General features: G+C 46.6%; 1 protein-coding gene across 35 annotated transcripts in view; it reads right to left on the reverse strand.

The window, feature by feature from the left end:
• GRB10 (growth factor receptor bound protein 10) overlaps window positions 1–18,514 on the reverse strand; it is a 203,427-nt gene that overhangs the window by 119,519 nt on the left and 65,394 nt on the right. For 6 of the 35 annotated variants that reach the window (XM_063815390.1, XM_063815389.1, XM_063815388.1 and 3 more), the window contains one exon: window positions 1,148–1,263. The exons of 26 other annotated variants lie outside the window; for them this stretch is intronic. In XM_063815390.1, coding sequence (XP_063671460.1) covers window positions 1,148–1,180 — 33 coding nt within the window. In that variant the 5' untranslated portion in view covers window positions 1,181–1,263. Of the gene's footprint in view, window positions 1–1,147; window positions 1,264–16,393; window positions 16,417–17,293; window positions 17,818–18,169; window positions 18,268–18,514 lie in introns of all 35 variants that reach the window. 3 more of the 35 variants (XM_063815393.1, XM_063815392.1, XM_054687540.2) reach the window with 2 other exon arrangements.

Consider the following 18,514-nt stretch of genomic DNA (forward strand, 5'->3'; position numbering starts at 1 on the left):
GTGCTGTGGACTGTGGGCATGCCTGTTAGGGTACCAGGTGGCCTGGTGTGGCTGGTCCTCACCTTGGAGAACATGGTAGAAATGCAGGCTCCCAGGCCCCAGCCAGAGCTGCTAAGTCAGGCCCATGATGGGGGACCCAGGTGTCTATGTGTGAACTGCCCTTCCTAATGTAACGTGGCTCATACCTCCATGGCACTCTAGGAGCCACAACCCAGCTGGTTTTCTTGACTCCAAAGTGACTGCTGTATGCCTCTCACAGCACTGGGCCCTGGATGCTCACTATGTAGAATGTTCTCTACCCCATCCACCATGCACAACCCATCAACCCATCAACCCATCCTCAAGGCTCGTCCCTTTGGCACTTTCTCTGACAACCCCAACGAAAAGTCTACCTCCTCGTACCTTACCCAGCAACCCTGCTTTAATTACAAGCAGGAAGTAACAAGGGTGAATGGATTGGTGCCCACCCTCTCCCCAGAAACGGGCCTCCTTGACTCATCCTCACAACCCCAGCACATGGCCCAGCCTCACCCCAAGATCTGGGGCAGGGAAGCCTCTGCTTCTCTGTGAGGATAGAGGGACAAGAATGCTCCACCACCCACCTTTCAAAGCCCAGGCTTCACCAAAAAGCATCACAAGGTAGCCTGGGCACAAAACAGCAAGGAAGCAGCCCCTACCACCAGTCATTGGCGTTCCGTTTCAACTAGAGCATCAAATGCACTCTTGCCTCTGCTGGGTACCAACTAAACACTACAAGATGCACAAGAGGAACCAGCCCCAGAGAACCAGGGTATGTTGTTCATTGGGCGATTCAGGCAGTTTTCTTATCTAAAACTGCAACACACGGATGGAGGGGCAGCGGGAAAACTGGATGAGAGGAGTGCCATCATCAGTGCGGCGGGCACTGCAGGTGACAAATGGAAGGACTGCACAGCAGGCTGGACACTGGATCAGATCCCAGGCCCCCACATGCTGGTTAGTCTTGGGACTCAGGGCAACTGCCTCACCTTCGGGGTATCTCCACACCTTCCTGAGGCAGAACGACCACTTCATAGGTCACTTCTGAGGTTCAAATTAAAATAACATAAATAAAGGGCTTGCCCAGCAACTAAAGGTACTGAGTGTTCGGTAGACAGCGGGCACTGACCTTACTACGGAACAGAGGGCCGGCAGCTTGCATAGGAGGTCTCTCTCTCCCTCTCTCTACAGTGGGTATCACGTGGCTGTGTCCTCAGCCTGCCCTGTGCACAATATTTTCAGAACCTGGAGAACGGCACAGAAGGCACACTTAATAACTCCACTAAGGTAAACAAAGACCAATGCCACAGAGAGCAGAATGACAGGGATTCGAAATGTCTTCCACCTGGGAGAATGCCCGATCATAACCTACAGGCTTAACAGGGATCAACTTTAAACATTACAGGTATGCAAAAACAGCCAACCAAATTAAAAAACAAAAAAAGCAACAGATGAGAACAGTGGATGAGAACTGCTCCTGAGGATGCAGTTAAAAGGGGCTCTCCCAGCCCTCCCCCACCCCCTGAAACCCTCTCCTGCAGCTACCCTCAGATTTTTGGTGCAAAGGAGAAGACGCAATCCTACACGACCCACCATCCGGGTCCCAGAGCTCCCTGGGGCCTTCCTGCAGGCAGTTTCCCAAACCCCTCCTGCCCAGCCAGGGACATCAGCTGAGACGGGTGGGGCACATTGCTGGAGTCCACCCAAGGGCGCTGAGTCTGCAGATGAACATGTGAACTGCAACAGGGATGGGGTTTGTCATTTCACACAGGATGCACTTAAAGAAGTAAAATGTTTCAAACCGCAAGTCTATTAAGCTATTGCAGCCGAGTGAAGAGTGACTACCTGTGTCACCTGCATTTTGAAAGCGGAGGCATCACCCAGCTCATCAGTTCCCTTCCAATGCCTGATACCCTCTCTACCAACTGCACATATGCCTGCTCTAGAACTCTGAACACACACAAGCCGTCAGATACAGTGTAGTTACAGATTTCACAACTACCCTCCCTCAGCCATGTAATTATACTTTTATTAAATATTAATGTAAAAATGGCAGGGTTTCTACTAATATTATAGTTCCTGGGTACCAGGTACGGTGCTAGACAGTTTACACACATTCCCACTTAAATCCTGTCTCTAATGGGTACTGTTGTTACCTCATCTTTACAGATGAGGAAAAAGGAGGACAGCAGCTTGCCCAGCGAATCACATCTCGTAAGCGTGGGTGTGAGACCCATTGGGGCTGAATCAGAGAACATGTCCTTAACAACCAAGCTATGGGTAACTACAAAATCTGTCACTCAGAGAATTCCTAAAACATGCAGAAACTCCACAAGGCTGAAAAAGGCTGAAAAAAAAAATTCCTAAAACATTAGTGAACTTGGTAAAAGCTGCAGTATCAGCACTCCTATTCTGCCAGTTGCAAGGTGTACAAAACTAGTCCCTCAAATGGAAATAACCCTCATAATAAATGAGCCAGAGCCATTTTTCTCACCCAAAGTGACACTGCCTGTTTTGATATTACACTTTAGGTCTATGCAAGAGGAAAGGAAGCAAGAGGTTTTTAAGCAGAGATTTCAGTCAAACTGATCCTTAAACAAAAACAAGAGCTGCTTCCACCAAAAGCCTGAGATGGGGGAAAAAGAAAACTCAGCAAGCCAGGTGTCTCGTATCAAGGAACAAGGGGGATGCTCTTTACTTACAATTGTATTCACACAGGCTGCTGAGGCCAACATGAAAATATCTGGGCAAGCCCTGGTCAGAGGACAAAAAAACTTTTCTCCCAAATGGTAAGAATGCCTGGCCTGGCAGGGAAAATACCACCACATAAAAAATGATCACATTTTCACTAAAATCATACGGCCTAAAAAACACACAGATCAGTGGCTTGTACTCCATATTCAGGCACTTATTTCCACATAACTACCTCCAAGTGCGGCCATTCTTGAATTAAAAGCAAAAGTAGTGCATGAGCTGCCTCACTTTAACCACCCACTCTGCAGTGTTCAGCACAGAAACATCAATTCTGGTTATTCACAAGGGGAGGAGTCTATCAATCATTTACATTTTAAACAGCTCTATTGAGATATAAATTACATAACATAAATTTCATCTGTTGGAAGTGTACAAACCAATGAATGTTAGTATAATTAAGGATCTGTACAACCATCACCACAATCTAATTTTAGAACATTTCCATCACCCTACAAAGAAACCTCCTGCCCAGAGCCTGTCAATCTTGACAAATGGTTTTCCCAAAATAAAATGCCTTTGCCAAGTCAGTTTTGTTCCTGTTTTTGGATCTGGTATTCCCACATCAATGAGGCATTTTGGCCGAAAGGGGGACAGCACTAGCTCTAGAATTTCTACAGAAGAGTAGCTACATGACCTTGGGGAAGACATTAAACCACCCTGTGTGAGTATAACCTCCAAGGACTATTGAAGATTTAGTGTGATCACGCATGGAAAGCACGGCTCAGTAAATCTCAGCTGCTATTTTTACTACTGCCACTACTGCCCCTGCCTCCTCCTCCTCTGCGGTCACTACCTCCCCTCCCGACATTTCCACCAGCACTCCACCCCTTCCCACCACCTCCTTCCATCTCCATCACTTCTCCTGCCACATCAGCTCCTCCTCTACCTTCTCCACCTCCTCCACCGCCACCTCCATCTCCTCTACCACCCCCACCATCATTTCATTACCACCTCCATCTCCTCTACCACCCCCACCATCATTTCATTACCACCTCCATCATCACCTCCAGCACTTCAACCAACTCCTCTACCATCTCCACCATCTCCTCTACTATCTCCACCATCACCTCCACCTCCTCTGCTACCTCTATCACCTCCACCTCCTCCACCATCTCCATCCTCACCTCCACCTCCTCTACCATCTCCACCATCACCTCCACCTCCTCCACCATCACCTCCACCTCCTCCATCACCTCCACCTCCTCCACAACAACCTCCACCTCCTCCACCATCACCTCCACCTCCTCCACCATCACCTCCACCTCCTCCATCACCTCCACCTCCTCCACCACCACCTCCACCTCCTCCATTGTCACCTCCACCTCCTCCATCCTCACCTCCACCTCCTCTACTATCACATCACCTCCACCTCCTCCACCATCTCTATCCCTCACCTCCACCTCCTCCATCTCCTCTACCACCTCCACCATCACTTCCACCATCTCCACCATCACCTCCACCTCGTCCACTTCCTCTACCACCTCCACCCTCACCTCTAGCTCCTCCTCCTCCTCCACTACCTACCCCTTCATCACCACTTCCACCCATTCCATCACCTCTGCTCCTTCCCACCACCCTTCACCTCTTACATCTCCAACACCTCCACTGCTACCAACACATCCACCTCCACACTCTTCATTATCTCTATATCCTCCTCCCCCTCCACCACCACCTCTACCATCATCTCTACCTCTTCCTCCCCTACCTTCACCCCTCCTCACCACTTCCTCCATCCCCAACTTCAAGAAAAAGGCAACTATTCAGACACCAAAATATCCACATGTATTAACATAATATTAATTTGTTAGAATAGTCAACATGTAGCAGTACCTTAATCGATCATGAGTTCTAGAGTAACTTAACAGTCTGAGAAATCAGAAGATCAGAATCTCTAAACTACCCACTTAATAATGTTGACAACACAATCTTTAAAGTACTACAAGAGGATCAGTGACAATGCAAGTTATAGTCAAATTATATTTATATACTTTAAATATAACTTGAGGCCAGGCGCAGTGGCTCATGCCTGTAATCCCAGCACTTTGGGAGGTCAAGGTGTGCAGATCACGAGGTCAGGAGATTGAGACCATTCTGGCTAACACGGTGAAACCCCGTCTCTACTAAAAATACAAAAAATTAGACGGGTGTGGTGGCGGGCGCCTGTAGTCCCAGCTACTCAGGAGGCTAAGGCAGGGGAATGGCGTGAACCCGGGAGGCGGAGCTTGCAGTGAGCCGAGATTGCACCACTGCACTCCAGCCTGGGCTACATAGCGAGACTCTGTCTCAAAAAAAAACAAAAAACGGAGTGCAATCCTGAGCCCTCCTGAGCTCCCAGGTGGGGTGCACAAAGCCATTGCAATTGCGCTGAACCCAGCTTCTTCAGCTTCAAGCTTCTCGTTTTCTCTCTGGGTCCCACAACCCCAGCAACCTCTACACTAAAACCAGAGAACCAAACCATGTGCGGCTGTGAGAGTGATCAACAGAGCCAGGGTTGCCCTCCTAGCAGATCAGGGCCGTAGGAGGCACATGACACACCCACATTCTTCCCCCATGAGCAGAAGGAAGAGAGAAATCTCTTCCTTGAACTTTCTCAACAATAATCTCAGAATTTGGAAATAACTCTCATTGTCCTGGCTGACCAGGAAAAGGCCCCAGGGTTTGATATGATGTAATCCTTGGTGGTGGCTTTTCCTCATTTCTAAGTCCCTCCCACAGGTGGAGGGCAGGGGGCCAAGGGTAAATGGCAGCCAGTGCCAAGAAGCTAGAGGCGGAATGAGGTAAGCTAGGTCTGGCCTGGAGCTCCAGCCTGGGGCTCCCAGGTGTGGCAGCCCTTTGAAGGGCAGGCGCGATCTGGAGCAGGGAAGGGCATGGAGCAGCTTCCAGGTGCAAGCAGAAGGGCTGGGCTGGCAGGGCAAGAGGACGGCGGTTCATAGTGATGCTCCCCAGAGGCTTTGGATAAAGCTCGTTTTATTCATAAAAATGAATAAACAGCACAGACCCCAGGGCTCAGGAAACTCAATCCCTCTGCCAAAGAGTGACTTTTCCCAGTAAGACCAAACTCGGGCAGCCATTACAGCAGGAACAATTGGTGGATCCCAACCTTGCTGTGGTCCATGAGAAACAGTTCACCTCGCCCTTCAGGTATGAAAAATCTTATTGTGGCATGAGCCAAATGTTTACAAACTGCCAGTGTGACAAACTATGATTCTGAGCAAATAACTTCACTCTCTGGGCCTATTTCCTCACCAATAAAATCAGGTTTTTGGACCATATGACGTCTAAACTTCTTCTGAGTTCCAAGGCTGGGTCTGCACACTCCACAAAAATGTTCCAAAGCAAATCTACTCCTAGAACCACGGTTAAAATAATATCATGGGTGACTTCTGAGCTTCTGGCCAATATGCAATATAAAAGATTAGATGTACCCTCTCCCCCTAAATAACTAAAACTGAAACAGTTTTCATACATTTGACAACAGGCAGCATGGGACAGTGATTCCTGAGACATGATCCACATGACGCAGCCCTACTAGTGCCCACTCACTGACTGGAGAGAGCTTCCAAGCTGCAGCGCAGGGAGGGGGAATCTCCCTTCCAGGCAGAGCCTAGGATCGTCCTAAGGAGACAGAGTTCAGCACTCAGGAAGGTCAAGGCAGAGAGGAGAGCGCTCAAGAGAGGGGGCTCTCCACACACATCTCCAGCTGAGGATTAATGACGCATGCATGTAAGGAAAATACCAAGACTGGGAAGAACCACCAGAATGAAGGAGACAGAGCCATCTGGAGAGAAGCGTGTTCCCACCAACCCAAATGGAAAACTTCCTTACGCATGGGACACAAGACAGCCCTCAGAAGGGTCCTGCCTCAACAGTGGGGGCAAATTAGCCCCAAACTAAAAGTGACTCTGGGCCCAGCTAACAAAGCTTATAAGCCAGCCTCAAAAGGGTCAAACTATTTCCAAGAAGCTTGTTTCCAGAATAAAGCCCAAAATATTTAAAAGAATAGCCCCCTCCCAAGAAGCAGCCAACACCCAACCAGGTGAAATTTACAATGACTGGGATCGAAACAAAAAGTACCAGGCATGAAAAGAAAATAAAACCCATAACGATAAGGGAAATCAGCCAAGAGAAACGGATACAGAAATGTCCAAGATGAAACAGCAGGCGATATATTAAAATGATGAAGATAAATATGCTCTGTGCATTCAAGAAGGAAAAGCAAAGCATGAGTGATAAGGAGAGAAGTGGAAGATATAAAATGACCAAATCCAACCCTACAGATGAAAAATGCAACACAGGAGATGAAAAATATGTGGGCAGGATTAACCAGACATTGGACACCACGCTTCTCTCCCCTCCCTCCATCCCCAGTGACCAATCTCCAAAGACACACTGTGAGGCTCCCTTGCCCAACGGCTGGCGTGGTCTGGAGAGGTCTAGGGTAGGAGCACCCTATGAAGACATAGTAATAGAAACTATCCAGAATGGCACACAGAGAGAAAAGGAAGATGGAAAAGATTACGATAAACTACCTCCAAATGATGATGCCAGATGAGGGGAGGGAGGAAGGAGCTCAGGTTTGGGGCCAGAGAAAATAAAGGCTGCAGCCAGCACTTTCTGCATTCCCGCTATTTGGCCGGGCTGGATAAGTCAACCAAAGTTTCTGAGCCTCACTTTTATTGTAGGCAAATTTGGATCATACCCATTTCAAAAAGTTTGGTAGGAAAACTGAGTGAGATGAGGTATACAAAGTCCTGTCACAAAACACATGCTAGCTCCCTTCTCAAACTCCAAGGAGACAGTCTCCCACTTTGTGGCAGCCTAACAACTGCAAGGGGGTATCAAGGACAGAAACACAGAAAGTCTTCACCATTCCTTCCACTCAGAGGTGAACCTACTCTTACGTACTTGAAAAGCAGTTATAAGCGCAATAGTCTGGTTACTGCTCCAGCTTCAACAAACAGCAAGGGAGTCAGGGGCAACTGGGCTCCACCACAGGAAGCAGTTGCCAGGCCATGTGCTCCTAATGCTGCCACCGCAAGGAGAGACACTCACTCGCACGAGAAGCTTGAAGAGTGTGTGTGTGTGTGCATGCACATGCGTCACAGTCACATATATATGTATATATACATAAATATGAAATTTGAACCATGTGTGGAAACACAAGTAATACAAACTTAAAATGTACACAGATACAGGTAATCTACAGATATGACAACAGGCCCCTCCTTATCCACCACTGAAGCTACAAAACATTTCTTTACCTAAATACTTTCTCCCTAAGTTAGGAACCTCGTTCATTATCAGTAGATCTGAAGACAGTGTATCTTCTCCTGTGTCCATATTATCAACCAGGTGTTTAGATGGAAATTGCTTTTTAGCACCACTTAGCCAAGGCCTCATTCTCTGAAATGAGGTTCTTGGGGTCTCTGGACCCATTGAGGAGCGATGGTCAGATACACAGATCGGTTCACCCTGTGCTGGTACCAGCTCCTGAAGGGACCTACGAGACGCAACCACAAGGCCATGGCCATGCTTTGCTTGACCCCACTCCAGACTGCTCAACATGCAGCAGGCCCAGTTCTGATCCCCCCAGGCAGAGACTCCTCTGTCACTCCAGGGAGTCCAAAGGGCCCTGGGCGCCCAGCAAAGGGAGGAGGCCAGGGACTCAGTCGGCCCAGACAATTCCAGCCCACTGACTAAGTGCCAGGACAAAGAGGGGACAGGGGATTCCCAAGGCAAGATCCGGAGGCTTGCGGAACTGTGTCCAGCAGGAAGGAAGAAAGGGAAGGGGATCCAAGCTCCCTCAAATCAAAAAGCCCAGTGCCCAGTTCAAGGGAGAATTAACAGAGAGGGGGGAGGCCAGTTTGGGGAATGGGAAAATGAGTTTGGTTTGAAATGTCCTTCTTCTGAAATGCTGGCATTACCTTCACCTCCCTGAATGCCAGTCAGCCATCTGCATGGGTTAGTTACCCATACAGAAATCAGTCAGCCTCCAACTCCTCCTTATCCACCTATGAACTGCTTACTGATCCTGATTATTTTGCCTTCTACATCCACTTCCACCCACACTTTCTTCTCACGGCCACTGCGGCGCCCTCGGCTCAGGCCGCTCACTGCTGCTTCCTGAGCACACTGACTGAGATCAGTGAGAGCTCACTCTCACACGAGGATCCCAGAGTATAGAACTCAGGGACTCTCCAGCCTGGGTCTTAAACCCGCACTCTACATCTAATATTTCAGTTTTTGAGGACCACAGATCTAACTTTACTCCAAAGTAATTTGTACATTAAGGGCAGGTTTCAAAAACACATTAACACCCAGTTCACCAGGAGCCCAACGTTAAGTCCCATGCATACTGAAATTGCAACCGTCGAAACCCTGAGAGCAGAGGTTGCCATTCACAGCTCTCAGGGTCAAGAGCGCTTAAGCAGCAAGAGGGGTCCTGCAATTACTGTCCAATGTCTAAGCTTGTTGAACCCCTCAAAATCTTTACCCAAGGGTGACACAGTCATAGATAACCAATCACAGAGTTTCAGAGACTTGGAGTATCCAACCTCTTGGTCACCCAAGCAGAAGAAAAATATAGTCAATCTTCAGAGAGGCTGATCCATTCAACAAATATTTACCAAGCAATTACTCTATGCCCAGCACATGAGTGTTTAAAGCAACAATCCTGTCCTATGGAGTTTGTATTTTATCTAAAGAAAACAAGTAGTGAGCAATAAACACACCATTTACTTGTTATAATCTGAGAGTGCAGTGCTATGGAATAAAAGAACAGAATAGAGCTGGATAAACGGGGCGGAGACTGCAATTTACACAGAACACAAGGGAAGGCCTCACTGAAAAGGGGTCCAAAAGTGAAGACTGCAAGGAGGAAGGGCCAGGCCCACAGGTGTCCTGTGACACCTACATGAAGGAGGAAAACAAGGCAAAAGAATATCACTGCAGGCAGAGACAGAAGGCCCTGCAAAGGGAATTCATCTTAAGAGTGACCATCCTTTGAAGCTGGAAGCCATCATTCTCAGCAAACTAACACAGGAACAGAAAACCAAACACTGCATGTTCTCACTCATAAGTGGCAGTTGAACAATGAGAACACGTGGGCACAGGGAGGGGCACATCATACACTGGGGCCTGTCGGGGGTAGGGGGCGAGGGGAGGGAGAGCGTTAGGACAAATACCTAATGCATGGGGGGCTTAAAAACCTAGATGATGGGTTGATAGGTGCAGCAAACCACCATGGCACATGTATACCTATGTAACAAACCTGCACGTTCTGCACATATATCCCAAAATTTAAAGTAAAATTTAAAAAATAAAAAAAAAGAGTAACCATCTTTAACAATTACACGGATGCCACTTTCTCCATGAAATAAATGCTACAACCAGCTCCTTACATTTCCACTACACTTTGGAATTTCCTACCAAGAATGACAAGTTTTGTTTTTCCTGTGAGTTTACTCCTTTTATAGGTTTTTTTTTTCTTAAGTCATACTATCAAGTGATCAAATCCGAGTTCCTGCATGCTACGCAGGATCTCTGGCACCTAGAAATAGCTGGTGGAGACACATTCTTCTGCCCCCCACTCCAGCTGCTGGGAGCGGGGCTGAAATCCTTCACAGAACTTGAATGCCTCTCAACAAACACCAGAGAACCCCTAGCAGAGCTGCAGGCTGAAGCCCATCTTCAGATAAAGAAACACGGTTTCCTACCACTTTTCCAGAAACACTAACAAACACATCAACTAAGTCACAGAAAGTTCAGTAAGAGGAAAAACTAAATACAAGCTAAATATTTACTTTCTTAAGATCAATGATAGGAAAACCTCACAAAAGTTAAAAATAATGTTAATAATTCATATCACAGTCACTTCGCATACTTTGTTTCTAGTTAAGATGATAATAATAATAAATGTACCAGTAGCCAGTTTCGCAGAGTCTGCTTGAAACACACATAAATATTTAACAGGTTCTGGGGAAACTGCTAAAGTGACAGTATTGACTGCATGATGAAAACAGGATCGCAAACCCTACCTAAGTGACCCCCTTTGTCGAGACTCATAACCGGTGGCAGCAAACACAGGTGATGAGGCCCATCTGACACAAGGCGCCAAAGAGGCCCAGAGAGTAGAGGACAGGCACATCCCGGACGGGGAGCCCGGCACATATGGCAACACTTAAAACCCCAAGGAAAAATAACAGTGAAAGCAAGTCATCCCAACTAAACATGCATGGTACAGGAATATAAAAATATAATTTAAACATAGTTACCACCTTAAAAGACCAGACACTTCAATCAGAAAGTAAGTAAAGAAGCTTATGTTTAAATTACTCTGTATGCTTTTAATAAAAGGAATAATTTTAAGGTTCCTCTCTCTGCCAAAGTACACCATTTAAAAAAAAAAAAGTTGCCGTTTCCTAAATTTTCATCAATGTATTTACTGCTTGTTTAAAATAGCATTTTTCTCTGCCTGGCTGTCTAAAGCACGATATTATCCAATAGCTTTTCTCTTCTGCAACTGAGTGAGCAATCACAGAAGTTGCACGGCACCCAAATCCAGTGCAGGAAATTGTTGCAATAAATACCCTCTTCATCCAGGTGCCAGAAAGAAAAGAAACGCACTGCTTCATTGAAAAGTTTTATAAATTGTTAACATGAACACCACATACAGTATTTGCCATATTCAAACAATTTTAACACAGTAAAGGTACCCAAACACGAAACTATTTTAAACTTTCCTGGAGAATACAGTAGTCCCCCCCTTATCCTGGTTTTACTTTCTGTAGCTTCAGTTACCCACAGTCAACTGTGGTCCAAAAATATTAAATGGACAATTCCAGAAATAAATAATTCATCAGTTTCACACTGTGTGGAGGAGAGTGATGAGATCCTGCACCAACCCGCTTTGTCCTGCCCAGGATGCGACTCCTCCCTCTGCCCAGGATGCGACTCCAAGATCCACGCTGCAGGCGCTGCCTGCCCATGAATCACAGAGGAGCCGTCGCGGTGATCATCAGATCAACTGCCATGGATCACAGAGCTTGAATTCAAGTAGCCCTTACTATACTGAATAACAGCCCCAAAGTGAAGAGGAACGATGCTGGCCATTTGAGTATGCCAAAGAGAAGCAACTCATGACAAGGTGAGCCCACCCCACCTGCTACCACCTTCTTGCTCTGCTGGCCCAAGCCCCGGTCTGTTAGCTCTTGTCTCTGCCCCTCGTAGGGCTCTGCAGCTTGAGAATTAGGTGTTCTGACCTGGGCTGGGGACGGGGTCTCACCTCACCATGTCACCCATTCCCCACTGGGTAGGGGCCAAACAGAAGGGTGATAGGTCTCCACTCTGTCCTCAAGCAGAATCTGGGGTGGCTGAGGATGGGGGAGGACAGACGACAGCATAAGGAGGGGTCAGGCAGAGGGAGGCCCAGGACTGGCTACAGGAATGCAAGAGAAGGCTCCATGGGGGTGTGGCAGGGACTGCTGTGGGAAGGGAAGGTGTCTGGGACGAAGTCCAAGGAAATGGCCCAGGCAAAGAAACGGAAGAAGAAGACAGCGCGTGGAGCGGGGAGAAGGGAACAGAGCAGTTCAGTATTACTGGTGGCAAAGGAGAGCCTAGGCTGCTGGTAGGGAGGATCAGGCCAAAGACAGGCTGAGGAGGCTGGCCCGGTCACTATGCTACCTCCTATGCCCTCCTCTCCTGTCTCTCCTGCACCCCAGAGGCAGGGTGTACCACGGGCCCAGTAGCTCCCAGCTTCCCAGGCTGTCCCCCACCAGCTGAGCCCCGAACCCTTAACCTGCACCACGCCACAGCCCCTCTGCCCTGCCCACTCTCATGCCCACTCAGGAGGCCAAGGACTGGCCATAAACTTACGTTCAAGGACTTCCTGCAAGGGTCATTCCAAGATCCAAAGCGGCTTCCTAAGGTGATAGAAAGGTCCCCTGGAAGGCCCCAGGGTAACCCCGCCTGGCACCAAAGAAGTGTCAGGGCAAAGATGTTGGATGGCACAGACAGAGCAGCTCCGAGAGCATCTGTAGTCCCATGAGCTTGCAGCAAGGTGGGAAATTCCATGTGTTCGAAGATTTCAAAGCCACAGAAAGCACATTCCCATCTGCCAGGAGAACATAGTTGATGGGGGCACATGGGCAGCAACAGCTTCAAAGCCCTGTGACAAGGACTCAAGAAAGGGGAGTCCAGGGTGAAGAGGTGACAGAACCAGTGATGCGAGCCAGGGTGACAGGGCCCAGAGTGACCAGATGATGGGGGATGGACTATGGGGGAGAATGCCAGGGTGACAAGGTGACAGAGTGATGAGGTGGGGTGACAGGGTACCGCCCCCTCTCCTTCCCCGACATTACTTATACCTGGCCTCCAAACACACAGCTTGTTCTCCATAAAGCCTCTCCTCAGAAGCTGCCTTCAATGTCCTCCTTGGGTAGGGTTATTTTTAATCCCATTTCACCCACCTTAGGTAAAGATAGCACTCTCAGGATTAAGTTGTTTCTCTAGATGCCCTGGCACTCACCCCTCATACTGCACAAGCTACAAAGGCCACATTTACGCCTTAGAAAGCTGAAAAATCCATATAAGTACCCTGCAAATGCCAAGAACCTGACCTCAAAGACCAATTTAATTGGAATTAACACCTTCACAATGTCGAAAAATAAAATACATTTATATAAAATTTACTTTTCTTTTAGTGAAGTTCTGAAGGGACAAGTAAAGCAAAATATAACCGTATAGCTATTTTTTCACAATACCAAGTAGCTTTTTTTTCTTTAAAAAAAGAGAAAAGTTGCAGTGAAGCAATGATGTCCTTGGCAGTGAAGGATTCAAATTCCAACTCTGTGTCCACAGACAGAGGGGTCAGGTGTTTCCTTATTTAGAGTCATTAAACAACAGGTACAATTCTCCTTCCTCTATTACTTGGGTACATCCTTTAAGCCCCGGCTATGTCTTACACACTTCTGTATTCCCAGAATGGGCAACCACAAAGAAACTGCCAATCATTTCCTCACTGTCCAAAGAACGAAATGTTCTAATGTTGTTTGGTCCCATCTTACAAATTAGCTGGGTTTCAGCTGAGGTCTGGAAATGAAGGATGAACCCCTCAGCCAGTACCCCAGAGCCTGCTAAACCAGAGTCTGGGGGCAAAGGAAGACGATGAAGGGTTTTTAGGGATCCAGCCCCTTGGATCCCAGGAGCAAAGGCCGTGTTCAGGGTTCCAGCCCAGTGCCCCTGGTCAACTGGGATTTCCTAAGGCCCCACTAGTTGGGTGGTCCCTGGAGGCTCTCATTTCATAACAGTGCAGGTATAACTGTCAGCCTCACATGCCTGCAGCAGTACTGGGATTCAAACCTGGGGCCTGCATGCCTCCTGGGCTGGCTCACCTCCCGCTGGCCACATGACCCTCCAAAACGGTGTAGACTCTTGATGGAGCCAAGACTAGAACAGCTGCTCAAGGCAAACAGACATAGGAAGGTGGGAGGTAGGTCACACTGAGAGCTACAGAGGGACCCACAGGCACCCTCCAACCTTCACGCCCTAGTGCAGTGGCAAGGAGCTGGTTAAGGATGGTTAGCAAAAGCACAGCGGAGTCACATCAGGCCTATAGGGAAGAGTGGACAACACAGTGGGAGGGCACAGATGCTGTCCCCCATGATCCGCCACTGGCTGGAGGCAGTGGACTCGCACGTTCCAGCAGCGCCTGAGGAAATCTCACCATGCACAAATGACACACCAAGGCCACAATGGGTCATAAACGCAAAGCTTCAACTTTGCAAACTGGAGCTGCCAAGGACAGAAAAACCACAGGCATGACTGTGATATCCTGAGATAGCCAAGACTAGTGCTTCAGGAGCCACCTGCGGGGAAGAAGCAGTTTTTGCTGTCCCTGTCAACCTGTCAAGCACAGATACTTCACAACTCACATAGCAATGAATTGCCAGAAAGTAAAATAAAACAAAAATACGATACACACCCACATTTTTATTCTTAAGTTCAACATTCAAATTGCTATAAAATCTCTAAACGCATTTTCTCAATGTCTCTACTTATCATGAACTGGAAATAAACACGACCTGGGACACAGCAGTGGGTGCATGAACAGACCTTCCTTCAAAAAAGTCAACATTGTGCTACAATGAGGGATGGGAGGATGGGTCCTGAAGGGAGAGCGTGAGCCGCCCAGCTCTGAGCTGGTCAGTCTCATCTGAAGTGTTGATTAGTTCTGGTCGTTCCCCTTGAAGAGGTCTAGGCAAGACAGGAGAAAGGAAACAGGAAAAAGTGCCACAAACCCCGACAAAGGAAGGATGCCTGAAGGAGCTGGGGGCTGGCTGGGTAATGACACATAACTTCAAACGCAGAGAGACGGAAGTGATTTGCTCTGCGTTACTGACAAGGCCAGAAGGGAGCACAGTCAATGTTACAGGAGGCCCATCTTCTGACCACAGATAAACAGCCTGTCCCTGAGGGTCATGAGTTCCCTTCCCTTTGGTAATCAAGTAATATGACTCTGTGCAAAGAAAACAGTTGAATCAAGGATTCATGCTCCAACCAGGTGCGCCATGATGCCTTTCCAAGTCTGCGTGCGCTTGATACTGCCATCTCTCCTGGAAAAACACTCCCGCAAGGTAGCTGTGCCTGCTGCCTGCTCTGCTGGTTACCTGCCTGCTGCCTGCCCTACCTGCTGTAATGGCAACTGATATGGTTTGGATTTGTATCCCCGCCCAAAATCTCATGTCCATCCCCAAGGTTGGAGGAGGAGCCTGGTGGCAGGTGACGGGATCACAGGGGCAGATGTCCCCCTTGCTATTCTCATGACAGTAAGTTGCCATGAGACCTGGTTGTTGGAAAGTGTGTAGCACCTCCCCTTTTGTGCTCTTTTCCTCCTGCTCCAGCCACGTAAGACTTGCCAGCTTCCCCTTTGCTTCTGCCATGATTTTAAGTTTCCTGAGGCCTTCCAGCCATGCTTCCTGTACAGGCTGCGGAACTATGAGTCAATTAAACCTCATTTCTTTATAAATTACCCAGTCCCAGGTAGTTCTTTATAAGCGGTGTGAGTGTGGACGAATACAGTGACACACACACACAGCAGGTAAGTTTTGGTTTTTGTAGGTCTAGTAGAAACTCTGATACTTTACAACAGAAGAGGCAACCATCTGGTCTCATTAGTAAAACAAAAACAAAGACTTTGATAAGTGATTTCATAGTAGCTTCTGGGCAGATAGATGGCAAAGGGAAAGTTGATTACTAACATTGAACTTTCATGGGATGTAAAATTAAAAGAACACAAATATTTCTGTGGGGATTTAACCCCCATGATAAGTAGGAGGAAAACAGAAGTGGGATATAGGTATCCCTGATTAGATATGTCCTTCTCAAAGGCAGTGCAAAGTCATAGACCAATATTGTGTTCCGCTCCTCCACTGCTTATGAAATCTTACGAAAAAGATAATCAACTCTAGCACCCCCAATCAAATAGATATCTGCACAGCCAAGCACACGGTGCCAAGGAAAAACCAGACAGTGGAATGGTTAAGGACACAGGCTTCAGGCTTGACCCCGCACGCCTGATCCCTGATCTATCCCATTACAAGCTGTGTGACCTTGGGCAACTTACCAATATCTGCAAGCCCTGGTTTCCTGGAAAAAAGAAATAGAAAAAATAACACATCCAGAATATTTGCCACAGTACCAGAGAGAGGATAAAAATAACACAGGCTGGGTGCAGTGGCTCACCCCTATCTATAATCCCAGCCCTTTGGGAGGCAGAGATGGGCAGACTACTTGAGACCAGAAGTTCAAGACCAGCCTGGCCAACATGGCGAAACCCCATCTCTGCTAAAAATACAAAAATTAGCCAGGTGTGATGGTGCATGCCTATAATTCCAGGTACTCGGGAGGCTGAGGCAGGACAATCGCTTGAACCCGGGAGGTGGGGGTTGCAGTGAGCTGAGATTGGGCCACTGCATTCCAGCCTAGGTGACAGAGTGAGACTCTGTCTCAAAAAAAAACAAAAAACAAAAATAATACATAGAAAATATGTGATAAATATAGTTGTTTATATTATTCAAAAAAAATCAGACTTTAAGCCCATACTTGAGGATGATGATGTTTGAGAAGATTTAGGCATTAAAAAGAAAAGCACTGAGAATAAATATATACATATTTATGTATTTTTATTTCCATTTATTTACTTATCTGTCATATTTCACTGATTTTAAGACATGCCCCACTCCCCATTTTAACATTTTAAAAATGCAAACACCTTACGATCAGCACACATGACACATTTAGGGACAATACATAATAATCTTTATTTCAACTGAAAAGCTGTTGTTAAAACTGACTTATGACATTTCATGATCAAAGAAATTCAATAAGTCCAAAATTGCAGGATACAAATTCTATGTTTTATTATAATAATTCTGAGGAGGAGATTTTGGCATTTGGACAAAAACTTGTTCTCCTCAGTCTCACCAACATTAAACATAAACACACTTCACAGAGACGAATGTACCTCTGTTACTCAGTAGGAGAGATGGTCTTTTTCTGCTTTGATAATCTCATCTGCAAAGGGGAGAACATGAAGGTCCCCACCGCGTAGCATTGGCAGGAGAGAAAATCCAAGTAAAGTCCTCAGCATGATGACCAGCATATAGTAAAAACCTCAGTTTTCTCATCTATAAAATAGGTATCATGAAGGTACCCAATTCACAGAGTCGGTGGAAGGCTGAAGACAAGGCAAGTACACAGGAAGAGCTTAATCTTTTCCCCACTGCCAGCCTCTGAGTGGTCAGCTTGCAGGCTGTCGAATATGTTAGTTTTACAGTTCTAGCAGGAAATGACATGGGATGGGGGATTAATCACCCTCCCCTCGACTTGTCTGCACAAAGCACGCCACTGACAGCATCCCAGGTCATGGTGGCCCATGGTTGGTTGTTGTACCTGTCTGTCTCCCTCCAGGGCTGGGAGCTCCCTGCAGGCAGGGTTGACATCTTGTTCACCTGGTACCCTAATACCCAGCCATGGTCTGCCAATCAACTGTTCATAAAATGGTAAGCGAATAAACAAATTAGTCAAAGTTACTTAGAACATTTAAAGAATAGAGTTTTCAACTGATTCTGTTACAGAAAGTGTAAACTATTTACTAATATGTAATTAACTACCTAGGATTTAAATAAATAAAGCCAGTTAACAGCAATTTGCCAGATCAATGAAAAGTATTTTCCCAAACCAAATGCCATCTATTTGTTTTAAGTGAATATTCACGTGATTTTAAAGACTTAAAAAGATTATAATCTCAAATTTACATAGGTATCGCACAAATCACTTAAAAAAAAAAACTTACATTCTTAAAAATAATTCTACACTCTAAAAAAAAAAAATCACATACCAGCTCATCCAAACAGTGGCTCACATTTAACAGGGTCTTTTGTGTGCTAAACACAATGCCAAAGTTTATATAAGTGTCTTCCAATTTTCACAATGACGCTGAAAACAGAAGAAATGTGGAGAATTTAAACACCATGCCTAAAGCCATGCAGGTGAATAGTAGTCAACACACTGCCTGTTTTACCTCACAAAATATCTCCATAACATAGCTGCTGTTCCTAAGTTCAGAATCATAACCTTAAATGACTTGGAAAACCATTTTAGGTAAATGTCCTATCAGCTGGAACAGTCAAATAAAATTTAAAGAGAGACATTTCAAATGATCTTCGTAACTTCCCACCTCAAG

The sequence above is a fragment of the Pan troglodytes genome, chromosome 6, assembly GCF_028858775.2.
Source record: "Pan troglodytes isolate AG18354 chromosome 6, NHGRI_mPanTro3-v2.0_pri, whole genome shotgun sequence".
NCBI classification, from domain to species: domain Eukaryota; kingdom Metazoa; phylum Chordata; class Mammalia; order Primates; family Hominidae; genus Pan; species Pan troglodytes.